Source organism: Geotrypetes seraphini, chromosome 4 (assembly GCF_902459505.1).
Source record: "Geotrypetes seraphini chromosome 4, aGeoSer1.1, whole genome shotgun sequence".
NCBI lineage: Eukaryota > Metazoa > Chordata > Amphibia > Gymnophiona > Dermophiidae > Geotrypetes > Geotrypetes seraphini.
The window spans coordinates 310,543,775-310,568,377 of record NC_047087.1 but is presented as its reverse complement, the minus strand read 5'-3'; the positions used below and the strand labels follow the sequence as shown (position 1 = coordinate 310,568,377).

The 24,603-nt window shown below is 45.6% G+C and overlaps 1 protein-coding gene across 5 annotated transcripts in view; it reads right to left on the bottom strand.

Moving 5' to 3' along the window:
• Nucleotides 1-24,603, bottom strand: part of PLEKHS1 (pleckstrin homology domain containing S1) — a 70,522-nt gene that overhangs the window by 15,519 nt on the left and 30,400 nt on the right. For all 5 annotated transcript variants that reach the window (XR_004539327.1, XM_033943437.1, XM_033943436.1 and 2 more), the window contains 4 exons: nt 20,305-20,380; nt 11,313-11,426; nt 10,436-10,510; nt 8,897-9,001 (listed from right to left, as the gene is read on the bottom strand). Coding sequence is in view for 4 of the 5 variants with exons in the window: in XM_033943437.1 (XP_033799328.1) it covers nt 8,897-9,001; nt 10,436-10,510; nt 11,313-11,426; nt 20,305-20,380 (370 nt within the window). In the remaining variant the exon portion in view is untranslated. The remainder of the gene's footprint in view (nt 1-8,896; nt 9,002-10,435; nt 10,511-11,312; nt 11,427-20,304; nt 20,381-24,603) is intronic.

Genomic DNA, 24,603 nt, shown 5'->3' with positions numbered 1-24,603 from the left:
CTTCCCCCGTGCCTTCCTAAAGCAGGAGCTGCAGCGCTGCCTCTTGCTGGTCATCCGCTGCTGCTCCTGCTTGAGGGGGGAGGGTCAGTCAGAAAGGCCTCCCCCAACCAGCCCGCTCTTGCCTCCTCCAGCTTCTCCAGCAGGATCGCAGTAGAGAGAGAACGTGTCACTGAGGACCACGGGCAGCTGCAGCTATCGCTATAACACCAGCGAGCCTGCAGGCTACCCTATTAGCCTTAAGGAAGTAAGAGCGGGGAAGGTGAAGGCTTGCGGGGGGAGCAGGCGTTCATTTGCAGCGGAGAGGAGGAGAAAGAGTGCCTTTGCGGCAGGGATGAGCAGGCCTTTGTGGGGGGAGCAGGCCTTCGAGGGGAGAGCAGGCCTTCGCAGCGGGGAGGAAGAGAAAAAGTGCCTTTGCGGTGGGGGAGGGAGCAGGCCTTCATGGGGGGAACAGGTCTTCGTGGTGGAGAGCAGACCTTCAGGGCAGGGAGGCAGGCCTGTGCAGAGGGAGGAGGAGGAAGAGTTCCTTTGGTGGTGGGGAGGCAGGCCTGTGCAGAGGGAGGAGGCGGAAGGAGTAAGAGAGGGGAGGGGAGATGCCAGACCTGGGGTGAAGTGAAGGGAAGAGAGAGACTAAACCAAAAAGAGGGGGAGGAAAGCAGAGGAGAGGTGCTGGACTAATGGAGAGAGGGGGTGGGAGAGAGAAATGCAAGACCACAAGGGGAAGGGTACAAGAGGGACAGATACTGCTCCAAAGTAGGTGGGCAGGGTGCAGGATGGCAGGAGAGATAGTAGGAGAAAGCCTGTACCTGGGGAAGGGGATACAGGAGGTAAGGAAGAGAGAGAAAAGAAGCTGGATATGGGGAGAGATAAGATGCTGGGCATGGAGGGAGCATAGGAACAGGGACACAAGGGGGACAGTACTGGAGAGGAGAATAGGGACAGAGAAGAGAGATGCTGGATGAAAGGGTAGATGAGAAAAGGAGAGATGGTGGATCTGTGGATGGTAGGGTCCATTGCTGCAGCTGCGGGGGGATGGAAATGAAAAAAAGGAAAGATGCCAGACCTCCGGAGGAGGAAAGGGAAACAGAAGGGAGGACAGAGATGGAAGATGGATGGTTAGCACGGAGAAAGAAGGAGAGCCTGATCAGAAGACAACCAGACCAACATGGGACCAACAAGATTTGAAAAATGACCAGACAACAAAAGGTAGGAAAAACTAATTTTATTTTCTGTTTTGTGATTACAATATGTCAGATTTGAAACGTGTATCCTGTCAGAACTGGTGTTAGACCGTAAATGTGAGCTAGGATTTAATAGAGAGAGGAAAAGTATTTTTTGTTTGTTTATTTTGTTTACACCACAGGACCAGTGTGGGTAGGAGAGGTCAAAGGGGGTGAAGAGGCTATAAAATAAACCCACCAGGATGTTTGGAAAAAACCACCCAATTGGGCAGGAAAATCGAATTGAATCAAAAAAATCGATTCAATAGGCTGAATCGAATCGAATCAAAATTTTTTTCCCTGAATCAGCAGCACTAATGTGAGGTGGTATATATCATTCTGGTATAGCACCCCCTGCTGGGATGCCTGTGACAGTTCTGCCTAACACCATATAAACCAACGACCCCTTTGGCATGGTGTGGACTTCTGAGTAGTGGTTTGTCTTTCATTTAGGACTCAGCCTTTGGGCCTAAGTAAAAGCCCAGTGTGATGTCTCCCTCGAGTTTAAAGTTACTGTCCTACAAAGTGCATGCGAATGTCAGAGGTTTTGCTCACTCCTGTGCCTGACTTCAGACAGGGCCGGCATTAGGAGAGTGCAAGCAGGGCAATTGCTCTGGGCCTTCAAGCCTGCCCAAAACTGCAAACAGCCCAAGCTGCTGGCAGGGTGTGTGTGGCTCCCCCCTTGCAAATTTCTGTCCTGGGACCCAGTATGAGAGAGTGAGAGAAGCCCCAACCAGAAGCTTTACCACAGGAAATGGTATTATGAGGGGAAAAAATTTTCCAAGCCCTGTGGAGTTTGATCAAGCGGGAATAGGTTTGCCAGCACTCTTAAACCCCTAGAACCAAAACAACTAACAATCATTAAAAGGGATCACAACCAAGATGAAGGAGTGCAGTGATGCACTTTGGATGTAGAAATCCGAAAGACCAGTTTACTGTATGTTAGGGGGTGAGAGATTGAGATGCGCTGATCAGAAGCGAGACCTTGAGGATCTCAAGGCAGAGAAACAATGTGATAAGGTGGTGGCTGTTGCCTGAAGATGCTAGGGTGGCTAGAGAGAGGCAAAATCAGAAGAAGGAACGAGGTCTTGATGCCCCTGTTCGAGTTCTTGGTGAGGCCCCACTTGAACTATTGTGCCCAGTTTTGAAAGCCATATCTCTTCGAGGACATAAAAAGGCAAGGTGATTTAGAGGAAGACAACAAAAATAGTACAAGGTCTGTGCCATAAGATGTGTGAGAAGGATGCGTATGTATATGCTACAGCAAAAGAACATAAGAATATAAGTGATATGACACAGTTATTTAAGAACTTGAAAGGGGGAGTCAATGAACAAATCCATAGGAGAGTGATAAAGCTCGATCTTGTGGCCCCCCCTCTGATGATATCCAGCACCCATCGGTCCGAGGACATTTTCCCCTACTCCCGCAGAAACGCCGACAACTGCTCCCAAATATGCAGGGGGCAGAGCCATCAACCGAGTATCATTGGAGCTTTTTGGAAGGTGGGTTTAGGCGACGCCCCCGAGGCCTGCTGGCATTGGGAGCTGCTGAAATGCTGCCCGTAACCCTGAAAGGACCCCTGAGTCACGGGAACTGGGTTGTATTGTTGAGAACAGCGGAAGGGATGAAAATTACCTCTACCCCCCACCAGTGAGTTGGCGTGGTCTATTTTCCGGCACAGACTTGTAGCAGCAATCTGCCACACAAGGCCATAAGATTATCAAGGCCCTTACCGAAGAGCGCCTGTCTTTTTTTTTTTTTTCCTTTATTTTACTTTCTTCTTGAGCTCCAGCGGCGGGAACCAGCCCACGCCGCCAGAGTAGGAGACCGTCGGACCTGCACACAGGCCATTCAAGCCCCGATCCGCCTCCTCCCCATTGCCAGCCGGGAGAGGAGACTTTTTCTTTTTTCTTCTTCTTATTCTAGCCTCAGCTGCGGGATCGCCGACTAAGAACATTACTCTACCCCAGCAGCCAACTCCCCAGCCCGCACAACACCTCCAGAGCATTGCCTTACTTCTAACCCAGCAGGGCGGAAATTTAAAAAAAAAAAAAAAATAGCCTTCCTCTCCTTCTTTCCCCCTCCCCCCCTGATTCACATCTCCCTCCGCAAGAAACCTTACCAGACCCCAACCCTTCCATCTCACTAGCCCTCAGCCCCATCCCAGCTCTCAGTCTTAGGCCGAACCCCCCCTCACTCAATAATAATAATAATAATAATAACTTTATTCTTATATACTGCCAACAATCTTGCGACTTCTAGGCGGTTTACAGTGAGGTGAAACTGTACAGTCAGTGAATTACAGAGTATAACAGTGACCATCTGATATTAACAACATTAATAATAACAACAGTTTATATACTGCTGGAACGGGAAGTTCCGTGCTATTTACAATGAGTTAGAAAAGTTTCATTAATTGATTGGGACATTCATAGTTTAGAGATTAGAGGTTAACAGTTTGCAAGATCAGATATGGGTGGAATTACGAAGGGGGCTATTGTCCTTGTTCGTTACCTATGTAATTCAAGAACAGGTATGTTTTTAGGTGTCTCCTAAATTCGCTATAGTTGTTTGAGTGTGTGATTAGTTTTCCTAGGTCTTTGCCCCATAAGGCTGCTTGGTACGATAAAAGTTGTTGATGATGTCTCTTATATCTGCATCCTCTAGCCGGTGGGGAAACAAATTTCAGGTGTGTGCTTCTCTCATGTCTGTTAGTTGGGAATGAGAAGAGGTCTATTATATATTTAGGGGCTAGGCCTGATAATACCTTAAAGCAGAGACATCCTAGCTTGAACTTCGTGCGAGCCTCCATTGGCAGCCAGTGCAGGAGTCGGTAGGAAGGGGTTATGGCATCACTCACAACCAAAATCTTATTTGTCCTCTTATCGCTCTCCCTGCTCTCAACAAACTGGAAGACAGCAGGCTATCACCTATCCCCAATTCCAATACTAACGGCAACATACAAACAGACCCACCCACCCAAGAAACCCCACCCTACAAGAAATCTGATAGAATGCACAATGGCCACTCACATATGGGGAAGAAAACCACCCATATGGGGAAGAAAACCACCTCCCAATGCTAGGACGAAAGCTCACAAACCCTCTCCTACACCTAGAAACCTCCTCCGCCCAAAGTTTATACCTAACTCCCCAAAAAATCTCACCTCAATCCCATGTGCTTACATGAATATAAGATCAATCAGCCCAAAGGCAGACCTTATAAAAGATTGGATAGTGAAAGAACAGCTAGGTTGCCTATTCCTCGCCGAAACATGGCTCACCTCCGACTCAGACCCTACCATAACAGAATTCTGTCCAAAGGGCTACAAACTTGAAGTTGTCTGCCGAGAAAAAAAGCGAGGAGGAGGTCTGGCCATCCTAGTAAAAAAACAACCTAAATATAAAAGTCCTAGACAAACACTCCACCCCCCACTTAGACCTGCTTGCCTGCCAACTCTCCAGCGACTCACTCAAAGGCACCATTACCTGCATCCTCTGCTACATAACTCCAGGAAAATGGACCGCCACAAAACACGAACTCGAAGATTTCATCTTCCAGAACTCTCTAACCTCCACACATAACCTGCTCCTTGGCGACGTAAACCTCCACCTAGAAGAACACACCTCCAAGCAAGTTGACGGCATACTCTCATACCTCAATGCACTATCCTATCAAATTCTTTACCCCCAACCCACACACGAAAAAGGCCACCAAATTGATATTGCCGCTTATATGTCCCAACATCCCCACTCACCAGACATTCATATTACTAATGGGGCCTGGCACCCCTCCCTCTGGTAAGACCACTACAAATTTACTTTCATAATCAACTGGGCACAAAACACAAACAAACACGAACCCCACACAGTCTCCTTCAAAACCAGACAAAAAATTGAACCCTCCACATTCTGGGCCAAAGCTGACCACACAATTACCTACTTAGACCCTAATGAATTCATACGCCAGTGGTGCACCCTGAGCGAAACAATCCTCAACGAGCTAGCCCCAGTAAAGATAAAACACAAAATCTGCAGACCTTCTGACAAATGGTTCGACACAGAACTCCTTCAATTAAAAAGACATTGCAGACACCTCGAAAGAGTCTGGAAAAAAAAGAACCAAGAACACACTAAAATAGCATGAGAACCTCAATAAAACAATACAAGACCAAACTTAAAGAAAAACGAAAAGCTTATTACTCCAAACTAATCGGCACAGAAACCCTGAAAAAAACTCTTCCAACTAGTAAAGAACCTCACAGACACCAAGCCATTCCTAGCCATACAAGGAACCTTCTCGCCAAAAGCTACCCAACTAGCAGACTACTTCAAAAACAAGATTACCATAATCAGAACCTCCTCAATAACTCACCAACCCACCTCGACGAGATAATAATAAACCCTACAACAGGAGATGCCACTGCAGCTGACAGGTACTGGATCAACTTCCCAGTGGTACAATGGTCGGACATGAACCGACTCTACAAAAAATATAGCCAAGCATCATGCGACCTGAACAACTGCCCCTCGTACCTGCTTACAAATGCGTCCCCCAAATTCAGAATCAGCCTCATGCAATGGATTCAAACTACTCTCACGGAAGGCCAATACCCACAAGACCAAGGAGAAATCATAATCACCCCAATACTGAAAGACCACAAAGGCCCAACAGACAACCCTTCCAACTACAGACCCATCGCCTCAATACCATTATATGCTAAAATAATAGAAAGTTTGGTAGCACAATACCTCACAAATTACTTTGAAGACCACAACATACTTCACCCCACACAATCAGGGTTCAGATCCAACCACAGTACAGAGACACTATTAGTTTCTCTACTAGATATAGCCCGACAGCATCTTAGCAAAGGAAGAAGGATGCTGATCATCCAACTCGACCTCTCTGCCGCATTTGACCTGGTAGATCACACCATACTTCTTCAGATCCTAGAAACCATAGGGATCTCAGGAGGGGTATACAATTGGTTCCAAGGATTCCTCAAAACAAGAACATACAGAGTAAAAACAAAAGATCTTATATCGGATTCCTGGTCTAACCCCTGTGAAGTACCTCAAGGTTCACCTCTGTCGCCCATGCTCTTCAACCTATTCATCTCCTCCCTTGGTACCATTCTAGACAACCTAGAAGTAACTTCATTCAGCTACGCAGATGACATAACCATACTCCTCCCCTTCGACTCACAAGACTCCACTCCAATAGACAACCTGAAAAAAACACTAGAAGCAGTGGAAAATTGGATGCTAGACCACAAACTGAAGCTCAACCCGGACAAAACAAAATTTCTATTGCTTGAAAAGGACAAAACCCCATCTATAACCGAGTTAGAAATAAAAGCCACCAAATACCCCATAGAGCCCACTCTTAAACTCTTCGGAGTTACACTAGACAGATGCTGCACCTTGCAGGTCCAAATCAATAAAACAACACAAAAAGCATTCTTTACCATGCGCAACCTACGAAAAATAAGAAAGTTTTTCGACAAAGATAAATACAGACTCATAGTCCAAGCCCTAGTCCTGAGTCTAGTGGACTACTGCAATATCCTCTATCTACCATGCCCCACATAATTAATAAAACAACTACAGACTGTACAGAACACAGCCCTCAGACTGATCTACTCACTTGGAAAATTTGATCACATCACCAATGCCTTCCTAGATTCACACTGGCTACCCATACAAGCCCGCATTCAATTCAAACTATACTGCTTACTATACAAAGCAGTAAACGGAACTGCACCCACCCACCTAAATAACCGCCTAAATCGGAACCTCTCATCCTGGCAAAGGAGAACCCAATCTCCATTCACCTTCCCCCCTTTCAAGGGAACTCAGCGCAAAAAGATGTACGACCACCTACTAGCAACACAGGCAGCAAAATTGGACCCCTACATCTCCAACTTGCTCATAGCAACAACTGACTACAAAACGTTCCGAAAAGAAATCAAAACCCTGCTATTCAAAAAATTTATCCAGCTAGCTTAACCCCTTCTCCTCCCCTCTTGCAATCTCCTCCCTCCCACCCTCTACCTGTATTACCCCCAAAGACTCAACAATGTGAAAGTTTCTACTCTTTAACTTCCTCGTATTCTTCCAGCATCATCCGACACTTTTCCTATTCTCTCTACCTATCTGGTACCCTCTTCTCAAAACTTTATTATGAACCAACTCCTTAATTGTACAATGTAACCAGCTCCTCATTTGTAACTTTTTCCTGGAAATGTCCAGTTCACTTAATTGTAACTTTTGTTCCTGGAAATGTCCAGTCATCTTCTGATGTAATCCGCTTAGAACTGTAAGGTACAGGCAGAATAGAAGTCAGTAATGTAATGTAATGTAATGTAATGTAAATGTCCCCTAATATTCAAACAAACTTATTTTGGAGACATAGAGGCTGTAGAACTAGAGGACAAAAATGGAGGTTGCAGGGAAGGAGTAACATCAGGAAATACTTTTTCACAGGGTAGTAGATGACTGGAAACACCTTCTAGGAGTGATGGTAGAATAAAGATGCAGTGAGCAAATTCAAAAATGCATGGGATATACACAGGGGACACCTAAATGGAAACAGAATAGAAATACAACACGGCTATTGGGGTGTTATCACAGACAAGAGTCATGGAATCTGAGGCCGATGCCAGACAGATCTCTACAGTCTGTGTCCCGCAAGGAACTGAAAGTAGATTTGGCAACTCTAGCCCTGGAGGAACCAAGGCCAATGCTGAAAGACTTCTACTAGTAAAGGGCACCAGAAAGTTCAAGAAAGGAATAAAGACCATCCTTTTCATAGAGCACATTAATAAATATTCAGGGAAGAGTAGCATCGAGGAGGAAATAATGGCCAAACCCCTACTTGGAACATTACAGAATGGACATAGGAAGTATCTACTGGTCAACTGGTCACCTTTATGGCACTTAGATGCTTCTAAAACAGGTCTAGGCCAAAATGTCTAAATTCCATCCAGGATGTCTTGAAAAAGGTTTGCTTGTGGCCGCAAGATGTTCAAGTTAAGGAAGCCCATAACAAGCATCCCAACACGTCCCCTGGAACTCTGGTTGCACAGCGGGAGAAACATCCAGGGCTAGACACCCAGGAAAAGGGTTTTGGTGATTAGAATGTCCAAGTGTCGACTTAGGCGGTTTTCGAAGATGTTTTAGTTTTTTTGATTATGAGCTCCTAAGTCCAGCGAGTTTCCAGTTTTTTCATATCGTGGGAAAAATAGCTTATGAAAAAACTGGAAACTCGCTAGACTATGTGCATGTGAGGCCAAACTTTTCAAACCACCCTCGTATAAGAGAATTTTGTCTTTGCTATTTTCTTATCAGGCAAATATGGAATACATTACCTATATCTTTACCTATATAGCACATTATGATATTTATATGACATCTGTTAAGACAGTGTTATGATTTAGAACATATGTAATTTATACTTGGTAGAACTGAGGGTTGATTTTGTTTATCAGGAATGATGTGCCTTTTTCTATACTCCCCGAACATGTTTTTCTAATCTCTTTATATGGAAACTGCCTTGAGCTTAATGATATAGGCAGAATATAAGAAATTGGAAATGTAATATACATGTGGCTAGCTGGAATCCTTGACTAGGACAAAATTTAAGCTAAGATTGTACTAAAATCAGCTTAAGTTACCAGATTTTGGTACTTCCTTGGGACATCATAAATGCTTTCTTCTCCCATTTCTTGTGGTGAATAGGTATTTTCCAAAGTTTGAAGGTGGCTCATCTCTGGTATGGGCTGAAATTTAAAAAGAACAAATAAATAAATTTAATCCAGAATTTAATATTCTTATCTCATGGAACATGACTTCTCTCTTTTATACTTTGATTTCTCAGAACATTTATGAACTGGGCAAATGGGGGTAGAGGGAATCGGTAACATGGAATGTTGCTACTATTTTGGATTCCGGAATTTTGGTACTCTGTGAGATTCTGCATGGAAAACTTGATACTCTTTGGGCTTCCGGAATGTTGCTACTATTTGGGTTTTTGCCAGGTACTGTGACCTGGATTGGCCACTGTTAGAAGCAGGAGACTGGGCTAGATGGACCATTGGTCTGACCCAGTATGGCTGGTACTGTATGTTCTTACGTGCTTATTCATTACTCGCTAAGAATCAAACACTAAATAAAGCATACAATATAATCCTAAGGCTCTCTATACATGAGTTTCAGTAATGTTCGGTGTTACTATACCTAAGGTACAGTATATGAGCTTCTTTAATGATGTTACGGTACACGAGCTTCAGTAATGGTGTTACAATACATGAGCTACAATATATAACCTTTAGTACAGGGTTAGAGGGTTTCTATGATGGGTATCCATACTTGAGCTTCTGAAATTGGTTCTTAGGCATTGGTGGAATGAGGCATTATGATGTCACAATACCAGCTCTGGTTATCAGAGGCTGAAGCTTTTCACACTATTTATTTATTCAATTTTCTATGCTGTTCTCCCAGGGGAGCTCAGAATGCTTTACAATTTATTCAGGTACTTAAGCATTTTTCCCTGTTTGTTCCAGCAGGCTCACAATCTATCTAATATATAAATAGGGTTACCAGACGTCTGGGAAAACCCGGACATGTCTGGATGCCCAGAGGGACTTCCAAAACCCAGCAGTTTGTCCAGATTATGTAAGTCCCCGATGTTGGGGAAGCATGTGGAGGGCCTCCAAGAATGCACGGACATCGATGCGATGACATCATACTCATGCGCACATGCAGGTGATGTCATGACATTGACATCCGCGCATGTGCAGAGGTCCTCCACATGCTGCCTCGAGGTTCATGTGAGGACGAGGCTAGGGCAGAACGGGGCGGGGTTGAAGGTGGAACGGGGCCATGCGTCTGTGATTTCAGCTAACAAAATCTGGTAACCCTAGGTATAAATGTACATCGGTGCATTTTGCCTTTGATATCTGAAGGATTTATGCTAATACTGTATTTTTAAAGGAAACATAGGTTCCTCTGTATCTTTATAAAATAGACTGCAAATAGGGGCCTGTTTGCCCTCCTCATCTAGGCAGCTTTTTATGAAATTGCCCCCCATATGGTTGTGTTGGTCATTCTGCCATTTCCAGTTCTATTTCCGCGATATTTTATAGAATGAGCAGATTTAACACTTGGAGGAGAGTGTTAGCAGGTGCTGGTTTCGCTGTACAAAGTTCACTTACCACATTGTGCATTGCAGGAAGCTCCGGCAAAGGATCTGAACGAGGCCTCATCCTATTTCCCAAATGAAATGCATCCTAAACAGCCAAAAGGAATAGTTAACCTCTGGATATGCAGGGTTTTTTTTTTTTTTCTCCTGAAAATGTGCTCGGGTTAACAGCAACCACACGAACATTCCCATAGGAGAGGTGGCCATGGAATAAATTTCTCAGATAAGTTTTAATTATGAACTTTTTGTATTAAATTTATTAAGGTTTATGATAATTGCTAAGAAGATAACAGTGGAAAATTATGGACATGTGACAACGTAGGCTAAGTCATGGACGACGCTATTCATTGGGCCTCTGAGGATCCATGAATCAATTTTTTGACATTAAACTGGGAATGTTAATGTGGTTAATGGAGTAATATTATCCAGTTTAATAAGTTATGTTATTTACCACAGTTATATTGTGCTGGTTAACAGAAAGGCTTAACTAGGTGAAAGGTTTGAAAAATTACCCCTATAGACTAGTCAAAATGAACCTGAAATGGTTATAACTTCCCTTCCCTCACTATCATCCCCATTTGTCCTCCTCATCAAGATCTGGGAATTGTGAAATCAATAGGGCTACCATAGCAGCCAGTTTTTCCAAAATGGTTGGGGGTGCTAAAGCCAATGAAAATTACCTCTCCCTGGACACAGTCAAGGAGTTTGCTCAATACGGGTACTTAAGCCCCACATTGCTGGTTCCCAAGATGGCTGCCTTGGTCAGCATGAGTCTTTTGGTTAAACGATCAGAAAGTGTCAAGAGATGAGGCAGTGAGAGAGTATGAAAACCCCAGAGGCGAGTATAACCATTCTTCAACATAACTGATTATAACGTAAAGGAGAGTTACCGGATGTGGAGGTGTTCTTGGCAAAGGGTCTGAAGGGGGTCTCTTCTTCTCCTTGTTAAAAGATGTGTCCTGAACTGGCCATCCAGTAGTTTGTACAGTCTCTCCAGTTTTAACCTTTGATTTACAGAAAGAAAGAAATTATTAGCGGGGCTCTCGGGTCCGATTTCAAGAACATGGGGGTGATTCTATAAGGAGCTGCATGGATTTAAGTAGCAGGTACACACAAAAATTCCAGTCTTCTAGTCAGTTTTGCTCGTATGTGAACATACATACTTGCAAACAACAATAATCTGGCTATGCGCTATTTTGTGCCTATCTTTCATCGTGCGTCCAATGCAGTCGGGCATTTGCATGGGTAGAGTTTGCACAGACCATGGACGAGGTATGCACATGTTCTAGATGCAAGCAACTACACCAGCCCTATGACTGGCGTAAGTACTCGTGCCCAAACTAATCTACACTAAGGCCCAGATTCTAGTAACAGTGTCCTAAGTTAGGCAATGGTGGGAAGGGGTAAAACGCGGACCTCACGGACCTGACGGACCTCGCGGATCTAAACCCGTACGGCCTTAAAAATCTGAGGTCCGTGTCGGTCCGTGTCCCTGCCGCTTGTAGTTTCTGTCGCTGACAGACCTTGATTGAGATTTGAGCGCTGACGGATCCGTCTCAGCATAGGGAGGGAAAAGTGTTAGGATCCGTCAGCGCTAAAAATCTCTTCCAGGTCTGTCAGAGCCAGAGACTAGTGCTGGAACGGCAGAGCAGAAGCCAAGAGAGCGGGGAAAAGAAGTCTCCAAACTCCAGCACTAGTCTCTGGCTCTGACAGACCTCGAAGAGATTTTTAGCGCTGACGGATCCTAACACTTTTCCCTCCCTTTGCTGAGACGGATCCGTCAACGCTAAAATCTCATCAAGGTCTGTCAGCGACAGAAACTAGAAGCGCCACGGACACGGACCGACATGGTCCTCAGATTTTTAAGGCCGTACGGGTTTAGATCCGCGAGGTCCGTCAGGTCCGTGAAGTCCGCGTTTTACCCCTTCCCGGCAATGGTAGATGTCCTACTGCTGTCTAACCAATCGGGAGACATATTTAAAAATAAAATCGATACCACAAATGGCACCTACGTTGAAGGCACCATTAATGCGCCTACAGAAGTGACTAGGCATTCCTAAGGATGTCCGAGGCCGCCATGGGTGTTGGTTTATACCAGAAGTGGTCTTAGGCTTCCTTAGGTGACCCTAGATGCTTCCGTGCCTTAAAAGTAGGCCTGTAAAGTGCTGCCTACATTTAAGGCACCTGTTTTAAAAACAGCTGCCTTCTATACATGGCACCAATGCATGATTGACACGGCCATTTTTAGGCATCAGTCAATACAGGCACTGTTTATAGAATTCGGGTCTAAGATGCCTAGTTACATTAACGTTCTATAAAGAAAAGTAGGCACCTACTTTCTTTTATAGAATAGGCTCCAAATCGATGCCCCTTTATAGAATTGCCTTCCATATGCCCTAGAGATGGTAAGGCTCAACACGAGGCTGGGAGCTCCAGGAATGCTTTATTCTTGATGATGGTGTTGTTGCATCTTTCAGGGGCCCACACTGTGCAGATGAAACTGAACGAATCTAAAACAAAACTTCTCTGGCTCACTTCTCTGGCTCGGCCCAAAATTGGACCAACTGCCCACCTCCATCCCACTGTCCTCTGGCCCCACTCTGCATCTTGAATATTCTAGTAAAGTTCTGGGAGTCATCATTGACTCTACACTTTCCTTCAATGACCACCTCAACTCCCTAGTAAAAAAATGTTTCTTCAGCCTTCACATGCTGAGAAAAGTGAGATCTTGTTTCCATCAAAAACACTTTGCTGTCCTTGTCCAATCCACCATCCTTTCCAGACTGGACTACTGCAACTCTATCTACCTTAGCCTAACAAAGAAAAACCTTCAAAGACTCCAGCGGATTCAGAATACCGCTGCTAAGCTTATCTTCGCAAAAAGCAAATTCGACCACGTCTCACCGCTTTTATCCAAGCTCCACTGGCTTCCAATTATCTCCAGAGTCCACTTCAAATGTGCCTGCCTCACTTTCAAGATCCTACACGGTATCCTCCCTCCCTTCATTCCTCTTTCTTGGAACTCCTCTAACCCCAATTCTGCCAGATCCACCCAAAAACTGAAACTTTCCTTTCCCTCTCTAAAAGGCGTTTCACTTGTAGGAAAACTAGGTTCTTCCCTCCCTTTCAGAATCACTCAGCTCTGGAACAACCTTACCTCCCCTCTTAGGAATCTGAGCTCCCTCCAACTCTTCCGTAAACATCTGAAAACCTGGTTATTCTCAAAAATGTAACTCCTCCTCCCTCTCGGGTTATTCCAGTCCTCTACATTTTCTCTTCATTTTGTCTCTTCCCTCCACTGGAGTTCCTTTCTACCCTAACTCTTGTTAACCGTGTCGAGCTTTACGAATGTAGAGATGATGCAGTATACAAACCTAAGGTTTAGATTAGATCAGACTCCATCCTACAGAAAACGCTTTCTAGTAAACCCAGAGAGCAATCAATAGCATGGCACCCAGAAGAATTCCCAGGGCTATTGAAACTACATCATTTGTGGGGTGGGGGGTTAGGGTTACTAGATGTCCGGATTTCCAGGGACATGTCCTCCGTGTCTGGGGGTCCGGATGGCTTTTCAAAATCCAGCACTTTGCTTTGGGAAGGGACATCTGCGCAAGCGTGGACGCAATGTGGAGACGTCACGCGAACGCACGCTTGCGCGTGATGTCATTGCGTTGCGTCCGTGCATGCATGGATGCCATCTGGGGGCTGAGGGGGGGGGAAGTGTGCATTCTCTATTTCTTTTCCCCACCCCCATCCTTTTCACTCTACCACTCTCCCTGCTCACCCACCGCTTCCCTACCAAACTTTAAAATGAAATACCTCGAATATCCTAAAATATAATGATAAATTTTAATCGGTTCATATCCTGAATGAATAAGACTGTTCAGAAGACTCCTATAATTAATCAACCCCCAATATAATGAAATTGACTATTGACATTCTATTTAACAATAAAGTAAAGAAAATTAACCCCCAAAACGATGAACTTGACCCTAAGAAATTCATAATAACCCCTATATTTTGCCTTCTTCCCGAACATATCTTATAACCAAATTTATATGTAAATTACTTAGTATCCGTGAACATTCATCCTTATAATAATACTATCATACTAGTCCTCCCTCGTTCCTATTAAATATATTAGAATTTATTTTTCCCCCCATTTTCTTTTTTTCCTTCCTTCTCTTCCCTTTCCTTCCCTTCTTCTCCCGCTTATATACTGCATTTTCCAAAATATATAATACTCTTTTTAAGTATTTTCCCTATCTGTTTACATTTCTCTTTTCCCAGGTACTCTAAGGGCTCCTTTTAAGAAGCCGTGTTAGCGGTTTAACGCGCTTATCGGCGCACGCTAAACCACCGGCCGTGCTAGCCGCTACCGCCTCCTCTTGAGCAGGCGGTAGTTTTTCAGCTAATGCGGGGGGGGGGGGGTTAGCGCGTGATAAAACGTCGCAGTGCGATAAAGCCGCTAACGCGGCTTCGTAAAAGCAGCCCTAAGCGTTTTCCCCATCTGTTTACATTTCTCTTTTTCCAGGTACTCTACGTAGTTTCCCTATCTGTCCTGTCGGCTCATAATCTAACTTTGGTACCTGGGGTAAACAGAGGATTAAGCGACTTGCCCAGGATCACAAGGAGTGACGCTGGGATTGAATCTGCAACCTCGGGGTGCTGAGGCAGCCACTCTAACCACTAAACCGCCCCTTCTCTATGGTTCCTGAAATAATATAGGGGTAGATCATCTGGCAGTGGTGAGGGTTGTTTTTTTTTAGCTGCCGGGGCATTATCCCTGGATTTTCAATGGTAGGCCATGTCCAGGTTTATGTGGTTGTCTCTTGTGCTGCAAAGTGCGATATTAAGCACTTAACTGCATAAGCGACACCACATAGAGATAGGAGCCAGTTTTACGCATCCAATTTAGCCACTTAACTTAGGGGTCCTTTTATTTAGGTGCGCTAACTGATTTCACGCGCGCTAAATGGTAAGACATCCATTATATTCCTACTAGTGTTTTAGCCCTTTACATTCGTTACAGTAACGGATGCTAGAATAGCCCCACATATACCCTGGCCCTGACCCCACCCATGCCCCTCCTCTATCATGCCCGGACCCTGCCTCCCACTGATCCCAGTCCCACCACCTCACCTTTCACCATTTCCTTTGTACCCTTTTGGCCCTCATAGATCCTCCATTGCATTTATCACCTGACAGGGTCTTTACTTACCCGAGGCGGCAGCAGCAGTTCCTCCCTCAGTGCCCCAAAGCAGCAGTGGTCCTACCATTTCCATCTCTCCCTTTCCCCCTTTCACACCCTCTACCATCTCTCTCTGACCCTGTTTCACCTCTTTTGCCATCTTTCCCTTTCCTGTCCCCCTCTGTCCTTCCCCAAGACCATCTCTCTCTCCTGCCCCCTCCACACTCCCTGAAGTCTATCTCTCCCTATCCCCTACCATCTCTCCTGGTCCCCCTAGTAGCACCTCTGTCCTTCTCATCCATCTGTCTCTGTCTCTCTCTCCTCACCTCCTGCCTCTATGGAGCTCTCGCAGCTCCTCCTCGTCCTCCTCTAGCCATCTTCCGCCGCAGCCTGCAGCCACCGACAGCCACTGCTGCGGCCTGCAGCTGCCAACAGCCGCCGCGTCCAACATCCGCCTCGGGGAATTCTCGCACATGCACACTGCTACCTGTGGTGCCCTACAGCACACGGAAAACGGGAGCATGCAGGTGGAAGTGCACATGCGCGCTTGGGGCTTTATTATATTAGATGGGCATCTTAGCATTTAGTACACACTAATCTTTACCGTGCACTAAATCGTTAGCACAGCTTAATAAAAGAACCCCTTAGGCACTTAAGCGCTGAATATTGACTGACTCCACCCCCAGACAGACCACAAAATAGCCGGCTTTCAATTGAGCGATCTGTGGTGATATCCAGCAGCACTAACCAGTTAAGTCCCTCTTTTACTAAGCCGCGGTAGAGGTTTCTACCCGCGGCACTAAATGCTCTGACGCTCTTGAGAAATTCTATGAGCATTTAGCGCTCCAGGCCGCGTTAGAAACCTCTAGCGCGGCTTAGTGAAAAAGGGGGGAGAGGAGGTAAGTATGTAGCGGCAAATTTAACTGATCAGGAGTCGTTTCTGGTTAGCTAAATCGCTTTGAATATCATTTTGTGGTATTACTTTGGTGTGTACAACCTGCTTCGCCAAGACAGAGAGGGTAAGTTAGGAGGAGGGGTAGCACTTTATATCAAAGAAAACATCAAGACAACCAGAATCACAGATATCAAGTATACTGGGGAATCCATCTGGGTAAACCTGGCCAGAGGCGGAGAAAAATGCCTGTATCTTGGTGTGGTGTACAGACCTCCAAGACAATCGGAGCACAAGGACATTGAATTAATTGAAGACATTGAGAATATCACCTTACGGGGAGACGTTGTTCTGTTGGGAGACTTTAACATGCCTGATGTAGATTGGAACACACTCTCAGCGACTACTTATGATAGCAGGAGGATATTAACGTCCATGAAGGGAGTACGACTCAAACAATTGGTATTAGAGCACACTAGGTCCCAGGCCATCCTGGACCTGGTACTTACGAACGGGGAAAGCGTCTCAGAGATCTCGGTGGGAGAACCGCTAGCCACCAGTGACCATAACATGGTATGGTTCAACCTTAGGAAAGGCTTCCCTAGATCACAAACAAAAACAAGGGTACTCAATTTCCGGGGCACTGACTTCACACGCATGGGAGACTTCGTCCATCAGACGCTTCAGGTTCAAGAAGTAACGGAGAATGTAGAGGTTATGTGGTCAACCTTGAAATCGACCCTTCATGAGGCAACTATCCGCTACATAAAATCAGTAACTAAACAACAAAGAAAAAAGAAACCCCAATGGTTCACTGATGAGGTCTCGTACCTCGTCAAGGATAAGAAAAGAGTGTTTCTCTTGTACAAACGCACGGGGGAAAAAGAAGCAAACATTGAATACAGGACAAAGTCTGCAGAAGTCAAAACAGCAGTCAGGGAGGCCAAACTTCGAATGGAAGAAACTCTAGCGAAGAACATTAAAAAAGGGGACAAATCCTTCTTCAGGTACATTAGCGACAGGAAAAAGAACGCAGACGGGATAGTACGCCTTAGAACGCCAGACGGGAATTATGTGGAAACAGATTCTGAAAAAGCCAAACTACTGAACGATTACTTCTGTTCAGTCTTTACCTGCGAGGCGCCAGGGCACGGGCCACGGCTGGAAGCAAAGGAAAGCAAGGAAGACCCATTTCTGAATTTTGAGTTCACACCAGCTGATGTTTACAGAGAACTTTCAAGACTCAAGGTGAACAAAGCCATGGGACCGGACAATTTACACCCAAGAGTGCTCAGAGAGCTGTGCGATGTTCTGGCGGAACCGTTAGCCATGCTCTTCAATCTCTCCCTAAGTACGGGGAGAGTCCCCCTGGACTGGAAAACAGCTAACGTCGTTCCTCTGCACAAAAAGGGTTGCAGAGCAGAGGCTGCGAATTACAGACCGGTGAGTCTCACATCAATAGTGTGCAAACTCATGGAAACTCTACTTAAAGGTAAATTAGACACGATAATGGATGAAGGGAATCTAAGGGATCCCTGTCAACATGGATTCACCAGAGGCAGGTCATGCCAATCCAATCTTATAAGCTTCTTCGATTGGGTGACAGGAAAGCTAGACTTGGGAGAGTCTCTGGACATAGTGTACTTGGATTTCAGTAAAGCTTTCGACAGTGTCCCACACCGTAGACTACTAAACAAGATGAAATCAATGGGTTTGGGTGAGAAACTAACTGCATGGGTCAGTGATTGGCTGAGTGGAAGACTTCAGAGGGTGGTGGTCAACGGCACCCTCTCTGAGACATCGGAGGTGACTAGTGGAGTGCCGCAGGGCTCAGTCCTGGGACCATCCCTTTTCAACATATTCATAGGGGACTTGACCCGGGGGCTTCAGGGTAAAGTAGCACTGTTCGCCGATGATGCCAAACTGTGTAACATAGTAAGTAAAAGCAACCTACAGGATAGTATGACACAAGATCTGATCACGTTAGAAAACTGGTCCTCGACATGGCAGCTAGGCTTCAACGCTAAAAAATGTAAGGTCATGCATCTCGGCAGAGGAAATCCATGCAGAACATACTCCTTGAATGGAGAAACGCTAGCTAGGACCTCAGAGGAACGGGACTTGAGGGTAATCATCAGTGCAGACATGAAGGCTGCCAAACAAGTAGAGAAGGCCTCATCAAAGGCAAGGCAAATGATGGGATGTATCAATAGAAGCTTCGTCAGCCGTAAACCTGAAGTCATAATGCCACTCTATAGAACCATGGTGAGACCCCATCTGGAATACTGTGTGCAATTCTGGAGGCCACATTACCGGAAAGATGTGCTTCGAGCTGAGTCGGTCCAGAGGATGGCCACTAGGATGGTCTTGGGGCTCAAGGGTCTCTCATACGAAGAAAGACTGGGCAAACTGCAGCTCTATACCCTAGAGGAGCGCAGGGAAAGGGGTGACATGATTGAGACATTTAAGTACGTCACGGGTCGTGTCGAGGTGGAAAACGATATATTCTTTCCCAAGGGACCCTCGGTCACAAGGGGGCACCCGCTCAAACTCAGAGGAGGGAAATTTAGTGGTGACACCAGGAAGTATTTCTTCACAGAAAGGGTGATAGATCACTGGAATAAACTTCCGGTATAGGTGATCAAGGCCACCAGCGTGCTCGACTTTAAGAATAAATGGGACATCCACGTGGGATCCCTACTAGGGTCGAGTTAAGGAACTAGGTCATTAGCATTCAGACTTAATGGGGTGGGTCAATAGAGTGGGCAGACTTGATGGGCTATGGCCCTTTTCTGCCATCATCTTTCTATGTTTCTATGTTTCTATGTACAGATTAGAGAATGACACGGTGGTTGTTACCCGTGGCTAGCCTGCGGGTAACCCGCCAAAACGGTGACCAAAAAAAAGGTCATCGTGAGTTCAGGGAGAAGGCCATTCACTGCCCCGTGGAGAGTTGAATGGTAGCACGGGGCGGTGAACAAGTAGTGAACGCGCGGTGAACGAGTGTTCGATCCGGCAGCCCACTTTCTCCCGCTAGCCATCCATGCATCTCCCTCCCTCCTTTTCCCTTCCCTTTTCTTCTTGAAACTGGCGATTTCTATAAGGCTACGAGCTGTATTACAGCCGGAGCCTTGAAGTCGCGTCGCGTTGCCTGCTGGAAAAAGTCTCCTCTGACGCAACTTCCTGTTTCTGGTTGCTTCAGAGGAGACTTTTCAAGCAGGCAACCCGACGCGACTTCAAGGCTCCGGCTGTAATACAGCTCGTAGCCTTATAGAACTTGCCAGTTTCAAGAAGAAAAGGTAAGGGAAAAGGAGGGAGGAAGGGAAATGCTCGGCTGGTCGGCGGGAGGGAGCTGCTGGATCGCGTTAAGGGTGCTGGGGGTGGGGGGATGGAGAGGAGAAGATGCTGAAGACGGGGACAGGGCCAGAGCAGTGAAAGAGACAGCGGGGATGGTGGCGGGGCGGTGAAGGGGATGGCAGAGACGGGGACGGGGCGGTGAAAGGACCAGCAGGGACGGGGCGGTGCAGAGGATGGTGGTCCGGGGACGGGATGGTGACGGGGACAGAATTTTTCCCCATGTCATTCTCTAGTACAGATTTTTAAAAGTGCACTGTTAGACCCCCCCCCCCTCACCACAAAGACGGTTCCCTTCAGAAGCCTATTCACAGAGGGGAAGCCCCTCCCTGCACAGATCAAACCTCAGGATGGGGCTGTGCCGGTTTGCACAAAGCCATGGCCCATCTGGGCAGGCATTCACCACCGAAAAGTCCCGGTTGTTCCGAAATAAAATAATTCTCACCTGTTCCGATTTCTCCTCTCTCTTTGTTTCTTCCCATGCTGAAGAGATGGCTGCCAACCACTCTTCGATGTCTTTTCTGTAGGGATAGAAATTGAAGGGTTAATGCAGAACTGCAGGCCTTAACAAGGCAACTCTATAGCCATGCTCCTAGGTTTAGGTACCAAAAATACGCATAATGGCCCAGAATATCAGCATACACGATGCGCATTGGTCACACACTAGTCTAAAATCTAGCGCCTATATGCGATGGTGTGTATTTTGAAGAGAGGCCTACACACAGCTGGAGACTTGACACTTCATGGCAGTTGCATGGATAAATTATAGAATCATATAATTCACACATATTTTTTAAATGTTATGCTGATCAGGATTTCTATTCCACCTTTACCTATTCAGTTCAAGGTTGAATTACATTACAAGAGATTGTGTCAGTTACCCAGGAAGTTACAATGGACAGTTTAGTTTGAGACAGACATTCAATGTGTTTATTAAAATTTTTGACCTTACTTCGTTTTAGCATCAGCAAAGTTTACAAATATTAAAAAGGAAAAGAACGCCATTAAAACCAAAGAAAAGCAAAAGTAAATTAAAATAAATAGAAGTTTAATAGTTGCCTCAGAAAAGGCTCTACCCTCAATCATTTCAAGGGAAAGATCACAATTGGGGCAGAGCCACGAGGGATATGAGAGTGAATGAGAGAGAGGCGGAACCAAGAGGGATGTGAGAGCGAATGAGAGAGAGGTGGAGTCAAGAGGGATGTGAGAGTGAATGAGAGAGAGGCGGAGTCAAGAGGGATGTGAGAGCGAATGAGAGAGAGGCGGAGTCAAGAGGGATGTGAGAGCGAATGAGAGAGAGGTGGAGTCAAGAGGGATGTGAGAGTGAATGAGAGAGAGGTGGAGTCAAGAGGGATGTGAGAGCGAATGAGAGAGAGGTGGAGTCAAGAGGGATGTGAGAGCGAATGAGAGAGAGGTGGAGTCAAGAGGGATGTGAGAGTGAATGAGAGAGAGGAGGAGTCAAGAAGGATGTGAGAGCGAATGAGAGAGAGGTGAAGTCAAGAGGGATGTGAGAGTGAATGAGAGAGAGGTGGAGTCAAGAGTGATGTGAGAGTGAATGAGAGAGAGGTGGAGTCAAGAGGGATGTGAGAGCGAATGAGAGAGAGGTGGAGTCAAGAGGGATGTGAGAGTGAATGAGAGAGAGGTGGAGTCAAGAGGGATGTGAGAGTGAAAGAGAGGTGGAGTCAAGAGGGATGTGAGAGTGAATGAGAGGTGGAGTCAAGAGGGATGTGAGAGTGAATGAGAGAGAGGAGGAGTCAAGAGGGATGTGAGAGGGAATGAGAGAGAGGTGGAGTCAAGAGGGATGTGAGAGCGAATGAGAGAGAGGTGGAGTCAAGAGGGATGTGAGAGTGAATGAGAGAGAGGTGGAGTCAAGAGGGATGTGAGAGTGAATGAGAGAGAGGTGGAGTCAAGAGGGATGTGAGAGCGAATGAGAGAGAGGTGGAGTCAAGAGGGATGTGAGAGTGAATGAGAGAGAGGTGGAGTCAAGAGGGATGTGAGAGTGAAAGAGAGGTGGAGTCAAGAGGGATGTGAGAGTGAATGAGAGAGAGGAGGAGTCAAGAGGGATGTGAGAGCGAATGAGAGAGAGGAGGAGTCAAGAGGGATGTGAGAGGGAATGAGAGAGAGGTGGAGTCAAGAGGGATGTGAGAGTGAATGAGAGAGAGGAGGAGTCAAGAAGGATGTGAGAGCGAATGAGAGAGAGGTGGAGTCAAGAGGGATGTGAGAGGGAATGAGAGAGAGGTGGAGTCAAGAGGGATGTGAGAGGGAATGAGAGAGAGGTGGAGTCAAGAGAGATGTGAGAGTGAATGAGAGAAAGGAGGAGTCAAGAGGGATGTGAGAGTGAATGAGAGAGAGGAGGAGTCAAGAAGGATGTGAGAGCGAATGAGAGAGAGGTGGAGTCAAGAGGGATGTGAGAGTGAATGAGAGAGAGGTGGAGTCAAGAGGGATGTGAGAGTGAATGAGAGAAAGGAGGAGTCAAGAGGGATGTGAGAGTGAATGAGAGAGAGGAGGAGTCAAGAGGGATGTGAGAGCGAATGAGAGAGAGGTGGAGTCAAGAGGGATGTGAGAGCGAATGAGAGAGAGGTGGAGTCAAGAGGGATGTGAGAGCGAATGAGAGAGAGGTGGAGTCAAGAGGGATGTGAGAGTGAATGAGAGAGAGGTGGAGTCAAGAGGGATGTGAGAGTGAATGAGAGAAAGGAGGAGTCAAGAGGGATGTGAGAGTGAATGAGAGAGAGGTGGAGTCAAGAGGGATGTGAGAGTGAATGAGAGAGAGGTGGAGTCAAGAGGGATGTGAGAGTGAATGAGAGAAAGGAGGAGTCAAGAGGGATGTGAGAGTGAATGAGAGAGAGGTGGAGTCAAGAGGGATGTGAGAGCGAATGAGAGAGAGGTGGAGTCAAGAGGGATGCGAGAGAGAGGGGCACATCTTTAGCAACTAAAAAATAAAAGTCATAAACTAAAATAACCAAAGAGGCAAAAATTAAACAGCAGTTCTTCACTATTTAGTTATGCAGATAATTTTACGATCATCATCCCATTCGTTAATTCCATCTCTGAAACTATTCCTAAAGCTTCAGAAGCCATAAACGTGATGGAGCACTGGATGACAACCTTTAGGCTCAAACTTAATTCAGAAAAGACAACTTTCTTCGTTGCTTCGCCACATCCGCTTGACACCAAATCACCACTATGTATCAATAATCTTAATTACCCTATCCAACCTACCATAAAGATACTAGGTGTAACTTTGGATCAATACATAACCATGAGAGACCAGGTGGACTCCTTGATCAGAAAGGGATTTTTCACTCTCTGGAAACTCATATCCATTAAAGCTTATTTCGATACAGCGGCATTTAGAACCCTAGTCCAATCCCTCATACTGAGTCTACTTGACTACTGTAACATCGCCTATTTAGCAATTTCCCAAAAGAACATGCAGCGTTTACAATTGATGCAAAATGCAGCGGTCAAACTGATCTTTGGGCTGAGGAAGTTTGACCACGTGATACCCTACTACCGGCAGCTGCATTGGCTGCCAATGGAGGCGCGCGTAAAGTTTAAATTTGCCTGCTTCTGCTTCAAAGCACTACACGGACTTGCCCCTAAATATATAACTGACCTTTTCGTCTTCTCAGCCAACAGACACAAGAGAAGTTCACATTCCAACTTCGTTTCCCCCCCAGTGAGAGGTTGTAAACTGAAAAAAACACTATGAACATCTTCTCTCGCACCAAGCAGCATCATGGGGTAGAGACCTAGAACAATTGCTTTCGCCCACTATTTATGAGGAATTTAGGAAACGTCTGAAAACACACCTGTTCCTAAAGTATCTAGACAACTGATCCTCTCTTCTCTCTTCCCTCTATAGCGATTAACTTGTTCTATTGATCACTCTCTCCTCAAAAATGGATTTCCTGTCCTATTAACCCTCTTTCTTCCTCCCCTCTTAAAGTCAATCAATTTGTACCTTTGCTTAATCTTTGTAAACCGCATAGAACTTCACGGTATTGCGGTATATAAGCTGTTATTATTATTCTTCTTCACTGAGTTACTAGTACGGTAGATCAGTACAGTTGTTAATACAGTTAGGTCATAGCTAAAAATGCATAGTTACAGATTTAAGTAGGTCATTTTTGGCTCATCATTATGTGCCAGGAGTTGCATTGGACAGATTAGAAATGGGCTTTTACAATTACCACTTCAGGGTTGGCTCCCTCTCTTGGTACAGAAATGCTTTTAAATGTTTTTTGAAGCTGGCTCTAGCATTTTGTTAATCGATATTGGGTGGATAAGATCATTTGCCTGGTAGACTTTATATTTTTGCATGCTGGGAATTTTAAGTGGAAAAGATTTCTGGTGGAATATCTGTTAGAGGCACCTGGAGTAGGGTGGCCAACTCTGTTAAGCAGTCGGGGGCATTCCCTCTCAGGATCTTAAAGGCAGTGATGCCTAATTTAAACTTGATTTTTGCGGTTATGGGCAGCCAATGTAACTTCATATAGTAGGGCTGTAGGTGTTCCGATTTCCATAGTCTATATATGAGTCTTACTGCTGCATTTTGAACTAGTTGTAGATGCAATAGCAATGTTTTAGTGCAAAGAACTGGTTTCACATTACAGTAGTCTAATCGAGATAGTATTAGGGATTTTACCAAAATTCAGAAAGTCTGTTTCGAAGTATTTTCTGATGGATCTTAGCTTTCTCATCACAAGGAAAGATTGGCAATTCAGGCATGAACAATAACATC